This window comes from Podarcis liolepis (genome assembly GCF_965112155.1).
Source record: "Podarcis liolepis genome assembly, chromosome: 4".
Classification (NCBI taxonomy): Eukaryota; Metazoa; Chordata; class Lepidosauria; order Squamata; family Lacertidae; genus Podarcis; species Podarcis liolepis.
Genome location: NC_139558.1, coordinates 43,651,825 through 43,673,427, shown reverse-complemented (window position 1 = coordinate 43,673,427; position 21,603 = coordinate 43,651,825). Strand labels below are relative to the sequence as shown.

Genomic DNA, 21,603 nt, shown 5'->3' with positions numbered 1-21,603 from the left:
CAGGTCATTCCCTCCCCCTGCCTCCACTCAACCCCAACATTCCTCACTCCAGAGAGCTCAGTTGTATCATCCCCTCTGCTACTGGTCCAGAACTCTGACCTCAGAGAGGGACAATGATGCCATTTCCTACACTGGCCACTCCCTTCCTCTCACCAGCTTCCTTTTGCAGCTCCAATCTTATATTCATCCCTGCCTTGACATAATTGTGGCATAAGGATGTAGAAAGATGGCAGGGACAGAATACTGAAGCAGAGGCATATGAGTCCATGCATGTAGCTCATAAAATGCCTAATGTATGGATACATGAGTTAAAGACTGACAAATGGGTTAGTAACATGGAATGTGGAAAATAATAGTGTGTTGCTAGGCAACATGAGTGGTACTTGGGAAGGAAGACACATTTCATAATCCTGCCAGAAGGTTTGATTTTGCCCTTGCCCTTAGAAGTCTCCCCCCATTGTTGTTGTTGTTGTTGTTGTTATTAAAATTGGTATACAACCCTTTATATGAAGACCTCAGGGGGTGGTTCCTTACAAGAAAACTATAGCTAACTCTCTCAATTTTGGAAGTATTAATGCCCTCAGAAGGGATGACACTGCTTGCAAATTTAATCCAATTCTGTCCAAAACCAAAAAGTTGCAAGCGTAACTTTTTAAACCCCCCCCTTTTTAACATAGTGTCCCCAACTCAAAATCTCCTGGAGCCATTTGCTTATGATTTGTCAGGCTTTAGCCATCCTGAAGGGGCTAGTATGTCTGGAAATTTCATTCATTCCTCTCAAAAGGAAAAGAAACTACAGTATAGCCATTTTTAAATTTCCTAATACTGAATAGGGAGCAAATGAAGCACACCTGGATGAATCCTGAGCTGGATTGGGCAGGCTACAAAATACCTCAGACTGAAGCAGACTATTTTTCAAAATGCTGAATCATAATCTAAACCAAATATTGTGAATGGTGCCCCCCTCCCCAAATATATGTGTTTTGTTATCCCACCTAACCAACTAATGGGAGATGTATAAAGACAGTACATCTTCCACCTTGAGGTATAAAGTCATGGTTTTCTTAATGGATTATAACAGGTCCCCAATAATGCACTTGAGTGTACACAACTCAGAACTTGTGAATACAAATACATATATAAATAATGACTACCCAAGAGACAGCTGAAGTTATCCGGCAACCAGTGTGACAAATGTATAATCTAGTTTTCCAGTATATTTGAATTCTGACCCAAATTCCAACAAGTATTCAAGATATTTGTAATTACTTTTATTGGATCCAAGACCACTGAATCTGCCAGTATATATATATATATATATATGCAGGTTTTGGTGTCTTCGGGTGTCTTCCCGTGTAAGAGTTGGGGTGTCTAGGCGACGTTTCGACGAGGTCTCACTCGTCATCTTCAGGCTGGTGCTTTCGGCTTCTTGTTACTGGAACAGAGCGCTGTTCCAGTAACAAGAAGCCGAAAGCACCAGCCTGAAGATGACGAGTGAGACCTCGTCGAAACGTCGCCTAGACACCCCAACTCTTACACGGGAAGACACCCGAAGACACCAAAACCTGCATTCCTATACCCGTGAAAATCTACGAAAGCAAATATATATATATATATATATATATATATATATATATATATATATATATGTGTGTGTGTGTGTGTGTGTGTGTGTGTAATATCCTATGCTAAACACTAAATCTGTGCTTGCTGAAGTGCTTTTGAATTGCAGCTCTGATCTCCTGTTAAGAAGCAGCTCCAGCTGCCTTAAAGGCAGCAAATCCATTCACAGCTTGCAGCATATAACTTCACTTAAGCTTGTGTGAATGAGTGCCATTCTTACACGCTTTTAGGGAGTAGCCTTGGATAGTCTAAGATGAACATGATGACGCTTTAGTTCAGGGGTGACCATCACCCCCAGCCACCATGTCCAATGGTCATGAGTGATGGGATTTGTAGTCTGCAAAATCTGGAGGGCATCAGATCGACCACCCTTGCTCTTCTTGCCTGTTTTATGTTGCTTTCATTGTCTTTTGTTGTGTGCTGTACTTCTGAATATTTTTAGATAGTTACTATGTGCCCCGAGCCATGGGAAGGAAGATTAGAAATATAAATAAATTTTAGTCAGCAAACACACACATTCCACATACAATTCCCAATAGTCCTACTCATATTAAATTAGTTTACAGCAGAAATAAGATTTTAATTGACTGAGGGCTTATCCAAACTTTAGTCCAAAGGGATTTTTTTTTGGTGTGAGTGTGTATGTGTGTGTGTGTGTATATATATATGTGTGTGTGTGTGTGTCTCTGTGTGTGTACACACACACACATACACACACACACACACACACCCCCCACAGTCTCTCTGTAATCCCTTCCTAGTGTTATATCCCACTTCCAAGCAACAGAGATGAAGAGATTGTCTTATTCACAAAATTCCAAGATGTGAAATTGACATGACAGCTGATTTAAGCATTCAGTATATCTGCAGGCAGTGATAGAGAGGGGGGGAGAAAGCCTACCAAAAATATGGAGCCACAGGATCAGCAAAGCATCTTCATTTTTCTGTGTTTTACTATTAGAAAACCTGTAAATACTTTCATCATGTATTCAAGACAATTAGACATATCCATATGAGATTTGGTTCTGAGAATTTACTTGGTAAGAGGTACAATCTGGCCAAATAATTGAGAAATCTAAATGAAGAATGGCCACATTAATATAGTTTATATCTTTTGTTTTTATTAACAAGGGTGCCTTTTGTGAGACATGACTATCCCCCCTCTACTCTTTATAGGTCTTTTGGAAATTTACCTTGCAGTATTTTGGGGGGAGTTCCCAGACTGTCACTATTTTGGGGTGGGTTCCAGTCACATAGCAGCAAATTCAGGTTACATGGTTGTAAGGTAAAGGGACCCCTGACCATTAGGTCCAGTCGCAGACGACTCTGGGGTTGCGGCGCTCATCTCGCTTTATTGGCCAAGGGAGCTGGCATACAGCTTCCGGGTCATGTGGCCAGCATGTGACTAAGCCGCTTCTGGCGAACCAGAGCAGCACACGGAAACGCCGTTTACCTTCCCGCCGGAATGGTACCTATTTATTTACTTGCACTTTGACGTGATTTCTGCTAGGCTGGCAGGAGCAGGGACCGAGCAATGGGAGCTCACCCCGTCGCGGGGATTTGAACTGCCCACCTTCTGATCGGCCAGCTCTAGGTTCTGTGGTTTAGACCACAGTGTCACATGGTTCTAGTCAGTGCTATTTTTCTAGAAAAAAGAGGTGCCAGAACTCACCATGAATGCCTCCCCAGTTCTCTGAGAATGGCAGTGGCACCCACCTGAGAGGTGTTGGAACTGAGTTCCTGTGAGTTCCAGCTGAACAAAAACCCGGGTTATAAGTTGCCTGGAAGGTTTTGTGCAACACACCTTCTTCCCTCAAATCTAAGACTTTGTATAATAAGGAAAGTGATGGGGAAAGGCACTCCAAAGTTCAGGAGAACACTTGCATTGATGCAACGTCACCTAACCTCCCTACAATCAAAGAATAAATGCTCAAGAAACAGGTCACCTGGAAACAATTCCATTTTGAAGGTTTAAAGAAGGCTCCTCCCTAGAAGGCCAGAGACTCTTGTTAGACGGAGCAGGCAGCATCTCTTGTGCGTCTCTGTGTCTATGAATGAGAAAGACCATGCTACTGCATGCCTGTTTTGTGTATTAATGTGTAAGGCAGAGATGTTGCGGCTCATACACTGTACATGTATAAGGTGCTTGCACATGCGTGAAAGGTGGGGAGACATGAGTGCTATTATATGTGAGAGAGAGAAGCAGGAGAGAACTATTGCCTCTGTGGGTGAGTGAGAGGAGCAGATCTATAAAAATCCTACTTATTCTGAAGCAACTGGAGGAGGGGAAAAGGCGTTCTTACTCCCCTTTCTTTTCAGGCCTTAACGTTTGTAGTGAGCAGCTGTGTGCATGCGTACGAGACAGGGAGAGAAAGGAGAATTCATCTCGGTTGTTATTACTGCATTTATATCCCACCCTTTTCTCTAAGGACCTCAAGATGGCACACATGAGTCTCCCCCTACTCCAGTAGTCCATGGTTCCCTTGACCAGCTACATTCTTTCTGTGGCAACCCTGTGGGGCTCAGGAGCCCAGTTATGTCACTCCTTGCCTGCAGAGCTGGCAGCCTCTCACCCTTTTTCAAACACACTCCCTTGTGGTGTTCCCTCATCCTCCTCTCCTTTCCCCTCTCTTTGGGAGTCCTCTGGGCACCTACTGCTGCTGTCCCTGGTCTCTGAGCTGCCCACCCCCACCCCAAAGAGAGGTGCTTCCCAGAGGCACCATTCACCTGCAGAGCTTATAGCCAGGGCTGCTGCAATGAAGAGCTGTACCAGCCGTTTGGAGGCAGAGACGTGAGAGGGCATCAGAGGAAGGTGGGAAGGAAAGAGGAACAGATGCAAATGTTGCCCATGGCACCCCTGATCATCATTCCAGGCACCCCAGGTGCCATGGCACACTGGTTGAAAACCACTGCTCTACTCATTTGGTCTCCCAAAGAACCCTGTGAAGTGCATTAGGCAAAGAGACTGTGACTGGCCCAAGGTCAGCCAGTGAGCTTCATGGCTGAGTGGGGATTTGAACTCTGATCTCCCAGGCCCTAGTCCAACACATGGGTAGGCAAACTAAGGCCCAGGGGCCAGATCTGGCCCAATTGCCTTCTAAATCCAGCCCACGGCTGGTCCAGCAATCAGCATATTTTAACATGAGTAGAACGTGTGCTTTTATTTAAAATGCATCTCTGGGTTATTTGCGGGGCATAGGAATTCATTCATTCATTCCCCCCACCCCAAATATAGTCTGGCTCCCCACAGGTCTGAGGGACAGTGGACCGGCCCCCTGCTGAAAAAGTTTGCTGACAACCTGCTCTAACCAATGTACCACATGTGTATTAGAAGAAGTACTGCATGTACATGTGCTTATGTAAGGGAGGCTGCCAGTTTGTGTGCATGAAATGGTAAATGTAAAGGTAAAGGACTCCTGGATGGTTAAGTCCAGTCAAAGGCGACTATGGGGTTTTGGCGCTCATCTCACTTCTAGCCAAGGGAGCCGGCATTTGTCCACAGACAGCTTTCCGGGTCATGCAGCCAGCATGACTAAACTGCTTCTGGTGCAACGGAACACCGTGATGGAAGCCGGAGTGCACCACAGTGATACCTATTTATCTACTTGCACTGGTATGCTTTTGAACTGCTAGGTTTAGACCACAGCGCCACCTGCATCCCCTGCATGAAGTGGAGGGAGGGATGATGATGATGCAGAGGAAAACAATTGAGGCTGAGTGACTATGACTGCATGAAAGCTATACTGTGATATACAACACTGTGTCACATACCTGCTTAGGTGACATGGAGGTTAAAGTGGGCACCTTAACTTCCAAATGCAATTGATTCTGGTGCACTCAAATCAATGTTTGGGATTCAGAATAACCGAAAGGAGCTAGAGGAGAACCTTGCCCATTGAGAAAGCATGGGAGTTTTCAAACTTTGAACATAAGAAACAAGTGGTTCCAGATGTTTTAAGGCACAGTGACGATCCCTGCCCCCCCCCCACTGCAAACAATAGTCTGGAGGGCCTTGAAGTGGTAGGCAGAACAACTTGAAGCAAGGGAAGGAATCGTGCAGCATTTTCAATCTCTCTCTGAATAATTTTATGCCACTCACTTTGGGCCTTGTCAGGTTAAAAGGTAAGCATGCTTATCTCCCCAGGAGTGGTCTGTGACATTAACAAGAAAGCTGACAGGAGAAGAGCACAGATTGTGAACAATGACAGGGCAAGCTCAGGAGGCCGAAAAGGCAGATGGGGAATGAGGCAAGGCTACACCTCATGAGCAAATGGACTCTGGCAAAGAGGCTGGGAAGATAGAAAAGAACCTTAGAAATAGATGGGAATTCTATTCACTTACACATTTAAGTCAGGTTCCATAGAATACAGTAGTACCTCGGGTTACATACGCTTGAGGTTACATACGCTTCAGGTTACAGACTCTGCTAACCCAGAAATAGTGCTTCAGGTTAAGAACTCTGCTTCAGGATGAGAACAGAAATCGTGTAGCGGCGGCGCAGCGGGAGGCCCCATTAGCTAAAGTGGTGCTTCAGGTTAGGAACAGTTTCAGGTTAAGTACGGACCTCCGGAACGAATTAAGTACTTAACCTGAGGTACCACTGTAATTTTATTTTGTTAATGTCAGCTGATGATTCTTTCTTTCTTTCCCACCCTGCTATACTTACCAAAAAAAGAAAAGGAAAAAGAATGAATGGCGTGCGTAAGATAAGAGAAGTTAAAGAGGCAGATAATGAATGCTGTATTGATGCTCAAAAAGGGGCAATATGGCAGAAGATAGAGTGAAGAGAGCCATGACTCCTCAAGTGGAATAAAAGTGTTTGAAAGGTGTGCTGCGGATGTGGCCTGTATTCATGTTGGTGCCAGTTTAAAACATTTTTATTTGCCTAGGCATTTTAGATTATTAGATTTTCCACCATTCAATTGACTTAAACTTGATTTTATTGCTAGTCTGTCTTGCAATGCTTCTACAGTTTCATAGTATACCACACTGAAATCCATTTTTGGAGGAATATTGATTTATAATGTTCAATAAATAAATATGAGAAGGGTACAGAAGGAAAAAGTGGGGTTGAGGGAGCCATATCTTTAGGAAAGGAGGCCTTTGAGGATGAGGAGGCCTTTGAGGAAAGAACATGCAAAATAAAGCATAGATTTTGAAAAATGGCCAGGGAAACAAATACAAAAGAATAAGGAAAGGTAATAAATGAAAGGGGGGTGGTTATGAGAAACATATTTTTTTTAAAAAAGGAAATTAGATATAGCTCACAGACTGGGGTGCGGAAGACAATCTCAAACTTCAAAATTGAAAAGTCAAAACATTTGTGGCAAAATATTTTAAATGATCCAGTTTAATTTGTAACACACTTCCAAATAAGTGGCTAAATATAAGTTTATGGCTGACTGTGTCTTTGACTGTGGAAAATCATAAAGCCAAGGAATGGATTAACAACCATTGGTTTTAATGAAAATCTACTGTGATTGGTAAAAGTGAACAGGAAGAGCACTTACGTTATAGTATGCTCAGTTGCCATGCCAAATATTCTCACAAGCCTGTAGTTCAAGCTGCCCATCAGGTGACCTTTTCATTGTGCATTCACAATGATTTACGTTCATGATGCTCTTGAAGTGGGCATACATTGATATGGTAGAGTGTGAGACTCAGAGCTGTGGGTTTGAGCCCCACATTGGGCAAAAGATTCCTGCATTGCAGGGGGCTGGACTAGATGACCCTTGTGGTCCTTTCCAACTCTACGTTTCAATGAGCCTATGAATTTAGCAGGAAGCACTTGGGCCCACACGGGCAGTGGACGTATAAACGGCACCTCTGAAGGCAGTGCTCAGACTGTTTGAGCACACTTGGCACTTTAGGTTGCATGCCAACGAGAGGAAAGAAGGGGTAAAGAACTAATATATCTCTATGAAGAAACACCCAGGTGTCCTGTATCCATTTCAGAAGTGATCAAGCAGCTAGAATACCCACCTCCCCACCATGGTCTTATTATATCTGCTTCCTAGGATCTCAAATAGCACCATGTAATAATTGGCTGGGATGCGGGTGGCGCTGTGGTCTAAACCACAGAGCCTAGGGCTTGCTGATCAGAAGGTCAGCGGTTGGAATCCCCACGACGGGGTGAGCTCCCGTTGCTCGGTCCCTGCTCCTGCCAACCTAGCAGTTCGAAAGCACGTCAAAGTGCAAGTAGATCAATAGGTACCACTCTGGCGGGAAGGTAAATGACGTTTCCATGCACTGCTCGGTTCGCCAGAAGCGGCTTACTCATGCTGGCCACATGACCTGGAAGCTGTCTGCGGACAAATGACAGCTCCCCCGGCCAGTAAAGTGAGATGAGCGCCGCAACCCCAGAGTCATCCGTGACTGGACTTAACAGTCAGGGGTACCTTTGCCTTTACATAATAATTGCCTGTGTCACTTCTCAGCTTCACAGAAACAGTGAATGGAGGAAAATGGCTACCACTGAGTTATATTGGTTTATAACAGGGCTGTCCAACAGGTCTACTGGTCAGTGCCCCTGATGGATCTTGGTGGATTGCAGGATCCTCCCCCCTCCCCCAAAAGCTCCCCAACTTTGGCTTTCCCAAAAAAAGCTCAACAACTATGACTTCCCAAAGTGGTTGTAGATTGCAGTCTCTTGGAAATTGGAAAACCCTGGTTTATAAAACAGGCTAATAATGGGATGCTGCCTGCAAATCCAACTAGTCCTCCTTTGTTCCCCACTGCCTTGGCCACCCCACATTCCCTTCTCCCCCAACTGCCCTGGTTGCTCAGCTATTCTCCCCCTGCCCCCCCATCACTGCTGTTGTCCTACTTCTTTTTTAACCCTTTGATTGCAGGTGGTCTTTCTGCCTGGACTGTACAACCCATGCCACTCATTTTAATGTTTCAGACTTGAGATGAGTGTTTGCATTGTTGGTTTATTGTTGTATGTTATATGCAAATAAAAGTGTGTGTGTGTGTGTGTGTATGACTAGAGTGAATTAGAAGGCAGGAATTAGGAAACCAGAGCTAGAGAACTGAAAGTGTAGGAAGGCAAGTAGAAAACTAAGGAAAAAAACACACAGGGCTGTTTGACATAATGGTATGAAGGGTGAGGAGGGTTGTGTTTTTCGTATTGATTTAAAATAAAACACCCTGTTTTTTTGTCCTAGTAAATATGTAATTTCTTGATATTAGTACTGAATGTTATATTTTGCCCAAGAACGTTATATTTTGCCACTCCCTGGCTGAACTAATTCTCATTAAAGATTCTTTAGACCCTGCTCTGCATTGGTCCTTCACTCTGCTGTCTAGCTTTTGTCAGTTTTTATTAAGCCATGCAAAGCAGTGGAAGGATTCAAATGAACTGGGCAATTTTGCTCTGACAATTATTTAGAGTTAAATTGCTTGCTTGAAATGCATTCCTGGAGGGAACACAAATGTGGTTGTACCTGCTGTCGAACAATGAAAAGCTGAAAATGGCAAGACTTGCCATAGTTCATTTCAACCCATTAAAAAGTGAGGATCCCAGTATATTCACTGCCTGTCAGTTAAGAATATGAAAATTTGTCCTCGGGCGACTGGTGTCTTGATCTCTCAATCCAGATGCCATTACAAAAATTACTCTATGCTGCATATTCTATGGATGGAGTTGATTTCATTCCTGCAGTGAATATTTCTATTTTGCCTAGTGTAGATTATTGGGAGCAGGGTAGGATATATGTTTTGCACAATCCACTTCGTTTTGATCAAGGTATTGTCACACCACATAGAGTCCAATTTATGGAAGTGAAGGAAATCATTATTAGTCTTCTGACTATGATTGCTGCCTTTAGACTGTATGATATTTATCTTTCATTTTGAATGCAATCTGATAATGGAATAAAGCAATTGTTGCCTCCAATGTGGACTTTCTTATTGTTCACTAAGCATCTTGTGTCCACATCTGACTGCTGTGAAGGATGGAGCTATAATAACTTTTTGGTTAAAAATGTAAGCGGGGGTCAAGCATAGTATGTGCACGCTTAATATTCAGTCTGAATATATTAAAACAAACAAACCAGGAAACACACCTGAAAGGTGTATAACACAACTACAAGATGTGATGAAGCAATATGAGATCACTTATGCTAAAATACAAATAAGCATTATAAATTAAATTTCTTCTGGGAAGCCTCTAGCAAATCAGTGTGTTGAGCATTCCATGAGTAAGTAATGTTGGCAACAGGCCCGTCTTTACCCAGGGGTGTGGTGCACCCGGGCACCAAATTCTGGGGGGCGCCAAATGTCTACTTACTACATACCGGTCCCTCTCGATCGGCGGCAGTGAAAAGCAATGGAGTGGAAGTCCCCGCCCTCCTCCTCCATTGCTCTGTTACTCCTATGACTCAGGAAACAAAAGCAGTTCCCCCCTGCTGCATAGTTGTTACAGGTGGGTGATTTCCCCACCCAAGAAAAAGTCAACAACTTTGAGTCCCCCCCAAACGGCTAAAGTAAATTTGGGGGTGCTGGGCGGATCTTTGCACCCCGGCGGCGCATATGCTAAAGACGGCCCTGGTTGTCAACAAGGAAGTATCTACGGTCTGCAGTGGTCTTTGGTGCTTTTAAAAATATGAACTTCAGCAAGTCATCTAATCCAACCCTCCTCTCTGCCTTGAGCCAGGAAATCCTCCACTTAAAGCATCTTTTTACAGACTCTGTCTTTCAAAACACTTCTTAGTTGCTTCTTTTGGTCCCCTGAGAGGAATAGCCATTGTCGACCTTCCCAGTAGGGTGGAGTGAGGAGTGGAGATGTAATTTGCATGTGTTAATTTGTAAACATATATATTTAAATTGTTTGCTGTCAAACACTGAGCCTACACCAATAAAGGAGTTCCAGCACTCTCATGGTGGATGGCAGAATTAGCAGCATACTTTAGATCAGGCATCCCCAAACTCAGCCCTCCAGATTGCCACCATCCCTGACCACTGGTCAGGTTAGCTAGGGATGATGGGAGTTGTAGTCCCAAAACATCTGGAGGGCTGAGTTTGGGCGTGCCTGCTTTAGATTAATGCTGGTTAGTGAACTTTTGTTCCTAGTGATCCTGAGAAAACCAATCCTACAGAATCTTTTCATTAATGAGGATATTTTACTCTGACTTTTTTTCCTGATGATTAAGAGGGTTATCCTGTTCAGTTGCTGATTGCGTTGTTTTTAACTGACAGATTTTTAAAATAATGGACTTAGTAATTTTCTGGTTTTTATTTGTAGTATCCTACAGTGGCTTAAGGGACGCAGGTGGTGCAGTGGTCTAAACCACAGAGCTTGGGCTTGCCGATTGGAAGCTTGGCAGTTCGAATCCCTGTAACGGGGTGAGCTCCCATTGCTCGGTCCCTGCTCCTGCCAACCTAGCAGTTCGAAAGCACGTCAAGTGCAAGTTGATAAATAGTTACTGCTCTGGCGGGAAGGTAAACAGCGTTTCCATGCGCTGCTCCGGTTCGCCAGAAGCGGCTTAGTCATGCTGGCCACATGACCCAGAAGCTGTTTGTGGACAAATTGCGGCTCCCTCGGCCTATAGAGCGAGATGAGTGCGCATCTCTACAGTCGTCTGCAACTGGACCTAATGGTCTTTACCTTTTACAATGGCTTAGAGATGGTTAAATGTTAAATGGTATGTAAATTATCTAAATAAATTTTCTAACATCATTAGATACACTCCCCTTATACATGAAATGCGTGCTTCAGACTTGTACTCCACATTGCTATCAATATCAGCTACACAAGTTATTGCTTATAGCAGGGCAGCCAATGTGATATCTCCAGATTTTGTTTTGACTACAATTTCAGTCATTGCTGGCCATTGGCTATGCTGGCTGGGGATGCTGGAAACTAGAGTCCAACTACCTCTGGAGGGCATTGGCTACCACTGGCTAATGCCATTCATCCACCAGATGTGCTTGCAGAACGTATCTGACACAAGAGGAATATACCTTTGAAACATGCCTAAGAGATTCCCAGTATGTCAAAGTGCTCTCCATTGTCCAAATCAGAAAAGAATGGCAATTCCTGCCACCGCAGCAAAATCTCCAAGGAGGCATAAAACTATCAGTTCCAGGATCAGAGCTGAATTAGTTTGCAAAGCCTGAAGCATAAGGAATGTAAGCAGTTTCATCTTTTCTTTGCTTGAAAGCAAACACCTCTAGTTCAGCAGAGCATCCTTCAGTTATGTGATGCGCAAGATAAATCCATGATCTCAAACTGAAAATCAAACCATGATTATCATTGTTCCCTAGGCACATCCTGATAAAAATAAAAGCTAGTGGTAATAATCAATGTATATTTAGTAAAAACTATAATAATAGTATAATGTATGTGCTATGTAAATACAGGTGTGTGGGGGGGTCCACATTGCTGCTCTTATTCACCAAGGCAACTGATATTTTAATTTCAGTTAGAGGAGCTGTGCAAGTTTTTATTATAAAGCTAAGTACCAAAGCCAACCAGATTTTCTACAGAGAAGTATGCATTTGATTTTTCTTTATCTTGCATAACCCCCTGTGATGATGCATGTGTTTTCCACAGCAGCAGACAAAAACTCTGTTACGGAACAGCTTAGGCTCCATTCCATGTAAAGTATAAAAGAAAAAGATTTTAAGTATTACAAGTGTATCATATGGTTCAGAATGCAGTATGATATTAAGTAGAAATGGCTGAGTAAGAGCCACACTTAGGAGTTAATTGGCTTCAAAGCAAGCATAAGTCAACCGCCACAAATCTGAATTATTACTACAGATTAGACAAACTGTGGTCCATCCAAATGGCTTAGGCCAGCCTTCACCAACCTGGTGCTGCTTTGAACTGCAACTCCCATCAGCCTCAGCCAGCTGGGCTAGGCCTTCACATTGCCCTCTCTCCTTTACCTCAAACTGAGCAATACTTCGGACAAACTAATACGTTCAGGCATACCCACAGCAATAATAGGATATGAGAGAGTTACCTAACACAATGAAGGGAATCCCCAGGAAGGTAGAATTGTATTTCCCACCAGTCAGGTTAATGATTCCAGCTGCAGTGAGAGTGGCCAAACTCACAGTTAACAACCCAAGGAGGCCAAGCCAGGGCTTGCTGCGGACACAGTCTTGCATGGAACAGCAGAGCATAGCCAAGGTTACGACGAGGGCCAGGCTTGTCATCAGGTAGCGTTCCGACACCCTACTTGTCTCTTGGAAGTCTTCTTGAAGCGATGATGAAGTTAGGGGATACATCGTGACGTTCTGGTTGGATTTCTGGAACAGTTTGACCGTGTCGCAAAAGTTGGATTCCCATTTCTCCGCCACCATGTCGTTCAGGGAGTTGATTGCCTGCAAATAGTAGGTGAGTTGCACAGCTTCGGCAGACTTCACCCGGTCCTTGCTGTGCACAGTGATGCCCCCAAGTTGGTGCCCATTGTACACTTCCCTGCCATCCTTTAAGTGTGTGATCGGATACGTGATAGCAAAATTAGTTTGATTAGACGAGCGAGCAGCCTTCAGTTCCTTCAGGACGTGCACAATGTCATCCACGATGCAAGACTTGTCGTTATTTAGGATGCAGATATGGGCAAATGTATAATTGAAACCAGGTCTTTGTACTTGGATCCTGGTCACAGCAGAGTGCAACTACAAGGGAGAGAAAAATCAACACACATTATTTATCAGCCGATAATCTCTGCATTACAGCAAGCAGAACAGCAGCAGCAGCAGCTTCATCAACAGTCTGTCTCCTCTTATCTAACCAAGCCAGCAGGTTTTAATAACTGCAGTATTCATAAGGACCTGCTGAAAATGGAAAACATGCATTGAAGTATTATTCTCGTCCCCCAAAACCATTTCCCATAACTCAGTCAGGGGCTGGCATAAAGAAACACTGCATGCCTCATTTGGCTGCTCTCTTTCGTTCACACACTCAGATATGAACCTACCTGGGCCCTGAGATCATCTGCTGAGGCCCTTCTCTGTGTGCCTCTTCCTCGAGAAGTCCTGAGGGTAGCAACACGAGGACGGGCCTTTTCTGCAGTGGCTCCCCATCTGTGGAATGCTCTTCCCAAGGAAGTTCACCTGGCGCCTTAATTATACACTTTTAACCAGGCCTTTCGTTGATTTGATTGACATCCAATGCCCTTTTAAAATGTGTTTTTTTTTCTGGGGGGCAGGGTGTTATTGGGTTGTTGTTTTTATTTTGATTATATATTTTGTGGTTTTATATTTTGATTTTACTCCAGGTATAGGGCAGTATATAAATTCAAATAATAATAATAATACTGATAATATTCTCATCCAAACCCTGATAAGATACCATGTTTCAATTTGCAAGTTGTTTGTCTACTATAAGTAAAAGGGATGTAATATATCAAATGTATAACAACAAGTATACTGATCTCTATATGTGTATACGCATGTATATGTTTGTGTGTCTGTATGCAAACACTTTTCCATCCCTGTTAAATAGAACACATTACTGGGAGTTATGTGTTAGATAGTGATGCAAAGAATTTTTAAAATAATTTATTAGAGATGGCCAATTCTAATATTTGGATTAGAAACATACTACTCCCTGGGTACAAATATATTGCTTCTGATTGGTCTCCAATGACTCTGCTGGGCTACCACCCTAAATTTGTTGCAAGTGACTGCTTTACATAATTTTGCATCCTCAGAAAGAGCAAGGTGCATATTGATTGGCTGGGGATGCATTTTGATACTTGCACTTCACACACAAATTTGCATATGCTAATCTACATGCAAATTTAGAAATAATTACTATAATTAGAAGTAAAATACTTTTCACTATAGTGGAGAAGGCTGTGACTAGGTGACCTGTATGCCTTCTGCTATCCAAGGCCAAATGTTGACAGGTAACTTGAAGGTCCCTGTGCTTCCTTCTTAGGTTTTCTTTAACCATTAAATGGGACTTCAAATAGAAGATGGTCCTCTGACAGCCTTCAAACAGAGGACTGTTTTCTGTAGGATGTACAGCCACTGTAATAAGTGTACTGATCCACATTTGAAGAGTGTTCTGAACATCCCCTAAATACTCATCTTGTTGCCGACAGATACACTTCCTTCTTTTTTGGCTAGCTAAAGCTTGGGGAAATTATCGGAACAGGCATTTGGAGAAGGAATAATGAGATGATATTCTGCCTTTTAATTGCAGGCGTTGTTGCATTACTAGGGCTGGTCCTACCATTAGGCAGATGATGCAGCTGCCTCAGGCAGATGATGGGGTACAGGAAGTCCTGGGGAGCTGTGTGTGCCATGCAGCCTGCTCTGTGTCTCATAAACTAGCCTCTTGCCCTCAGCTGGAATTGAGGATGCTGCTCAATCACCAATTTTGAACTAAGATTCAGCTGTCAGTTTCTGTACGTGTAAGGAAGCATGATGGGGGTTGGGGATGATGAGAAAGGTACCTTGTCGTTTGCCTCAAGAAGCAAAATGTCTGAGGCCAGTCCTGTGTACTGTGCTAGATAGGGTATAACAAATCTCTAACCTCAGAAGTTGGAGGGATCACAGGCAAGTTGGAACATACTATTTCTTATACTGGGAACATGATATAATTCATTGTTTTGGAATGAAGTTGACAATATATGTACTAAGGTCATGAGCCATCATATTGATCTTGAACCTGCCTTGTTGTTGCTAAATTGCTTTGATAGTTTGACTGCATTGAGAAAGCTCTCAGCTGCTTTGTATAAGGTGTCTGTCACTCCTGCAGCTAGTCTGTGCAAAGATTCTTAACAGCAGCCATTTTCAAATGTTAAGGAAGTTCTGCTAATGCAAAAATGGACTTTGGTAAATGGTCTATTGTGAAAATCAACTTTATAGAAGTATGGCATTTTTATAGTATTTATTTAAAGATCTTTGACACTCTTTGATCTCATTTAAAGCTGTGTTTGACTAAATGTGTTTATTGATATAAATTATAAGTCTATGAAGTATACATTGTGTTTCTTATGAAGTATCTGATATTTGTATTCTTATTTTGTGCTGCCATTCTCATTTCAGCATATTTTAAAATTTTCAGTGTGTGGGACATCCCACATGTGTCTTTGTTTTCTATCCCATTTTTCTCCATTGTTTTTATGATGCTGAATCCCCAAGTCCCATTAAGATGGCAACATTTCTGAATTTTGCTACACTTTTTCTTTCAGACTTTGAAATGGGCTACTTGGGGAGATAAGAAACTGATTTTTAAATTTAGAAAAGAGAAGAGAAGAGAAGAGAAGAGAAGAGAAAGAGCTAGCGTACAGTGGCTGTGTTCTCTTAATATGATTTAAAATCATGTTTAAATGAATTCTACTGCATGATAATACATTTACAACACAATTTTATGAACATTTAGTCACAAGTATGTTCCACTAAGCTTAATTTGACATTTTCTATGTGTGCACATAATTGCCATCTTCAGCTGCAATCCTAACAACAATTACTAGGGAGTAAGAACTGTTCAACATTATGTGACATATTTCCAAGTATTAAGGTGGCATTTGAAGTATTAATAAAGCTTTTAATGGTTTTATTGAAACAGTCATTTTACCTATATATACTATACACCTGTGGCTCCTAGAAGCTGTCAGCATGTGACAGCAGCCACATCCTGAGAATAGCTTTGACTGGCCAACTAAAGCAGGTGAGGATAGCCAATGGGTGTCAAACCCTCAGTGAATTACAGACTTCCCATTGCATGTGAAGATAGGCTCTGGTGGATTGAGCGAATGAGGCCGATAGTGGGTCCAATGCTCAAGAAATGAGGGAAATGAGGGGCAGATGGGACTCATCAACCTGGGAAGGTAGCCCATCTAGGAGAAGGAAAAATCTGATGCTAAACCTCCACTGCCTTGCGGGATATCTTCAGGAGAAGAAAAGACTCAGGAGTAAACCCTACACCAGGCACATCCAACTTCCAAGAGACTGCGAAAAAACTTGTTGAGCTTTTTTGGGGGAGGAGAAGCCAAAGTTGTTGAGCTATTTTCTGGGGGCAGGGGGAATCAGGATCCCACGACTGACCAGGAAAATCCTGAGATCAACCACTAGATCACAATCAACCAGTTGGACAGACCTGCCCTACCCAAATCTGGAGCAGAGTCTGCTTCCAGCAACTCGTGCAGCCAAGCTGGTGCCAAACATATTGCTGTGCTTTCCCTTGGACTAAATCAGTGAGGCCGAGGGGGGGGGGGTGTCTTGTCATCTGGGCAGCCCGAGACCTCCATTCCCACTGCCCAGGCTTGCGCCCTGCGAGGTCACTTCGGTGTTGCTAACGCAGTGGTTTGACTTCAACCCCAGAAGTGCACTCTGTTGTCTCTCAAGACAGATTCCAACAACCTATACTTTTGTATACCACCCTTGGATCCTTACTAATGAAGGGTGGTTAACAAATTGAACTAATAAGTAAACAATAAGTTAGCAAGTAACATTGCCCTGGGATTGCCCCAGGGCAATCCTATGCACACTTACCCGGGAGTAAGTCCAACAGAAGACAGTGGGGCGTTTTTGAGTAGGCCTGTATAGGCACGCACTGTAAGCTGCTTAACTGCTGTTGTATTTTGAGCCATTTTAGATGTGTGCTATTCTATTGTATTGCTTTTAGTAAAAGTTCCCTCAAATTGATAGCAAAGCCAGAATTTCATCTGAAGCCTTTGTTTTATTTGCTGCACCTGTTTCTGCTTTGATTATATTACATTGCCTCTGTTTTTTTATATTGTATTTTTAGAACATTATTGTATTTTACTGCTGATTTTAATTATTAGCTGCCCTGAGTGGTGAAGAAGAAACAGAAGGCTGAGATGGAAATTTCTTATTTTATATATACACACACGCACACAGACAAATATAAATGTATGTATAAAATAAATGTGCATACTAATTCACAGAATGCAATACTGCATAGATGGGGATACAGAGTGATTAGCTGGCAGAAGTCTGATTCTTGTGTGTTGATCTTAGAGTCTGTGTGGTAGAGAAGTTTGTAAAGGCAGCATTGCCATCACAGAACATCTCCTTTCCACTGCCAGGCTACAAACTACAGTGGTACCTCAGGTTAAGTACTTAATTCGTTCCGGAGGTCCGTACTTAACCTGAAACTGTTCTTAACCTGAAGCACCACTTTAGCTAATGGGGCCTCCCGCTGCTGCCGCGCCGCTGGGGCACAATTTCTGTTCTCATCCTGAAGCAAAGTTCTTAACCTGAAGCACTATTTCTGGGTTAGTGGAGTCTTTAACCTGAAGCGTATGTAACCTGAAGCATATGTAACCTGAAGTACCACTGTACAGACATCCCACCTATTAGCCTTTAGAGGAAATGGGGCTTGAGAGGGTGGTAGCCAGAGCCTGCCAGAGAGGGGTCATAGAATCACAGAATTGTAGAGTTGGAAGGGACCCCAAGGCCCATAAAGTTCAACCCCCCTGCAATGCAGGAATATCAGATAAAGCATCCATGACAGATTACCACCCAACCTCTGTTTAGAAACCACCAAGGAAGGAGAGTCCACAACTTCCTAAGGGAGACCGTTCCACTGTCAAACAGCTCTTACTTCAGAAAGTTTTTCCTGAAGTTTAGTCCAAATCTCCTTTCTTGTAACTTGAAGCCATTGGTTCAAGAACCATTTGGCCCTGGGCTTCAAGCTCAAAGGGAGCCTAAAATTTAAAATACTTGCTGTTGTTTTTTGGCATTTGCTATGTTTCACAATTTTGTTAAAAGCTCATCCAGCCAAACTGTGACACCCCCATAGCTTAGAACTGCCAATTTAAGCAAATAAGAGATGTGGTTTGGTGAAAGACCTTTTTTAAAAAAACGAGATAGATTTTGTTATATTAATAGAGTTAAAAATGTTAATGACTTGGTATAAGTCCTAGCCGCTTCCACTTTCATTGGCTATGAAGTAAACCTGCCCCCTGCTCTTTGCCAGGAACTCTGTGGCAGAGCAATTTGTGGATGGAAGTCATAGCTTGGAGTCCAAAGGCAGGCCTATCTGCCGCTTCCCTTTCTTCTTTTAAAAAAGGGTGCTTGGGAACAAAAACCAGTGAAGGGGCAGAGGTCACCATAATACAGTGGTACCTCGGGCTACATACGCTTCAGGTTACAGACTCTGCTAACCCAGAAATAGTACCTTGGGGTAAGAACTTTGCTTCAGGATGAGAACAGAAACCGTGCTCTGGTGGCGTGGCGGCAGCGGGAGGCCCCATTAGCTAAAGTGGTGCTTCAGGTTAAGAACAGTTTCAGGTTAAGAACGGACCTCCGGAACGAATTAAGTACTTAACCCAAGGTACCACTGTATACACATTGTTGAAAACAATTTCCCTTAATTTTTGCATATTATTTTCGCAAATGTATGTTCTAATACACATTTTCCCCAATGCATAAAATTATGAGATGTGTGAATTCTGAAGGAAAACTGGGTTTTCATTTGTGTATTGGATCGAGAAGTACAAATTGGGTAGTTTCCCATCAAAATGCAAACACAACTGAATTTCTCCCTTATCCCTAAGGTCAACCCACAACAAGGTCTGGGTGGAGAAGGAAAAACACTGCCCTAACCCTATCTGCTCTGTTCTCAACCCATTCCCAGATTTTGAGGAGCTGGAACGAGACTGGACACAGAGCTTGAATTCCCAAACTGTCTGGGTGAAAAATAGTTATTTAGCAATACTAGGTGTACCAGTAATTGCTGCCCTTCTCTCTGAAAGTGTTTGCAGCTGTATGACACAGCCTATTATGGCAAAATAGTAAAACTCCTATTGCTAGCATTTGCCAACACCTGCTGACTCATTATGATTAGGAAAACCCAGTAGATTTCAGACCTGGGGAGCTACTCCCCCCCCCATGTCCTCCCCATTGTGAACAGCTGCAAAGCTGCATTCAATTTTCACTCATTATTTCAGTCTCAATAATTCATTTTCCAAGGAATTCATTTCAATGCCCCTTTTCTTTGTCTGATATTAAACATGAAAGGTGCTATAAAAGTGAATTACTACATTACATGCTAATTCATTTGGACACAGTATATTAAAAGAATTCCCCAGGAAACTTTTTAGTTTAATGACAGTGGAAGATGCTTAATTGGGGCGGCATTAGTGTACACTTAATCAACACAGAATTGTTAAATGTGAATGCGGGGTTTGAAAATGGTGCCACGGAGCAGCTTGGGCTGATCAAGATTATTATTTTTTAAATTCCATATAATTGTTGTCAACAAAAAAGTATTGTTTTTTTTAAAAGAAGACTGGAAAGCACAGATTCAATGAATGATAAAATAACATCCACGAGGAACTTGTAACTGAGCTAAAAACAACAACACCCCAAACGGCTGGCATTGCTTAGTCATTGCTCATAATTTAGGAGCTCACTCAGTATAAATAACTTTAGACACAAGAACACTGCAATCTCAATAAAACACTGCAGCACGGAGGGTTGTACAACATTGCCTGGTGTCAGGATGTCACACAGTTTTCTTCCTGTCCCTGAGCAATTTCCCCCTTTCCCCCCAAATGTATATTAGATTTTGTTTTTGTTTTAAAAATGTTAAGGACTCAAAATAAAGAAAATAATAGTTATCCTTGAAGAAATTCTGTCTCTATGTGAGGCAATGGTTTCTGCTGCTACGCAAAACCTCTTCTATATTTTGTGAGAGAGCTGTTTTGCCCATTTCTCCCTCTCATTCACCTCAACAAATCCAAGGCTTTTAAGCTTAAACAGAGTATGAGTGCAAGTGGTTGCAAATTTGTAATTTGTTTATTTGCTCCATTTATATGACACCCCATAGCAGCGTGAACATTATCGTTCCTTCCTTCCACTTGTAACAAATCTTTTAACATTCAGCTTCTTAGGATGGCCCTGAGTTCTAGTATTAGGAGAGGGGGGGGAAACTTTCCAATTCATTTTCACCACATCATGCTTAATTTTACATGTCTCTATTGTATCCCACGACACAGCAGCCACGAAATTAAAAGACGCCTGCTTCTTGGGAGAAAAGCAATGACAAACCTAGACAGCATCTTAAAAAGTAGAGACATCACCTTGCCAACAAAGGTCCGTATAGTAAAATGTATGGTTTTCCCAGTAGTGATGTATGGAAGCGAGAGCTGGACCATAAAGAAGGCTGATCGCCGAAGAATTGATGCATTTGAATTATGGGGCTGGAGGAGACTCTTGAGAGTCCCATGGACTGCAAGAAGATCAAACCTCTCCATTCTTAAGGAAATCAGCCCTGAGTGCTCACTGGAAGGACATATCGTGAAGTTAAGGCTCCAATACTTTGGCCACCTCATGAGAAGAGAAGACTCCCTGGAAAAGACCATGATGTTGGGAAAGATGGAGGGCACAAGGAGAAGGGGACGACAGAGGACGAGATGGTTGGATAGTGTTCTCGAGGCTACTAGCATGAGTCTGACCAAACTGCGGGAGGCAGTGGAAGACAGAAGTGCCTGGCGTGCTCTGGTCCATGGGGTCACGAAGAGTCGGACACGACTAAACGACTAAAAAACAACAACAACATTGTGTCCCAACTTGTTTGCTCTCCACCCCCCACTCCTAAACTCACCTGGAAATACAGCTCAAATGATACGAAAGAAGGTTAGATTAATCACTGCCTGAAATAATGCACAGAAGGTGGATCCATTCCAATGTCATAATTTTAGTGGACAGAGGCAGAATGAGTGATTCCAGCTCCACTCCTTGAAGGAAAAGAGCAAATGCACTTCAGAGGAGGGCAATCTACATATAGATGTCCCGGAAGTACTAGAATTTCGATGAGTAATAAAGCGTATGCATTAATGCACGATTGCAACTCTGTAAACTATTTTTAATTTTTCTAAAAATGGGATTTTGACATGGATAGCTACGAGAGAGAAAAATGGAGGAATAGACCTAGTTATCTCCCCCTCTCTGCTAAAGTTGAATGGTATGCTGTCCTACTATAATCACACCTGCGCCTCTATTGTAAGTGGAACGTCTGCTGAGGCAGAGATGATCTGAGGA

The 21,603-nt window shown here is 42.7% G+C and overlaps 1 protein-coding gene across 1 annotated transcript in view; it reads right to left on the bottom strand.

The window, feature by feature from the left end:
* The window catches only part of PTCHD1 (patched domain containing 1), a 65,149-nt gene that overhangs the window by 19,085 nt on the left and 24,461 nt on the right, over window positions 1-21,603 (bottom strand). Inside the window, exon 2 of the mRNA XM_083501859.1 lies at window positions 12,594-13,254. Coding sequence (XP_083357985.1) covers window positions 12,594-13,254 — 661 coding nt within the window. The remainder of the gene's footprint in view (window positions 1-12,593; window positions 13,255-21,603) is intronic.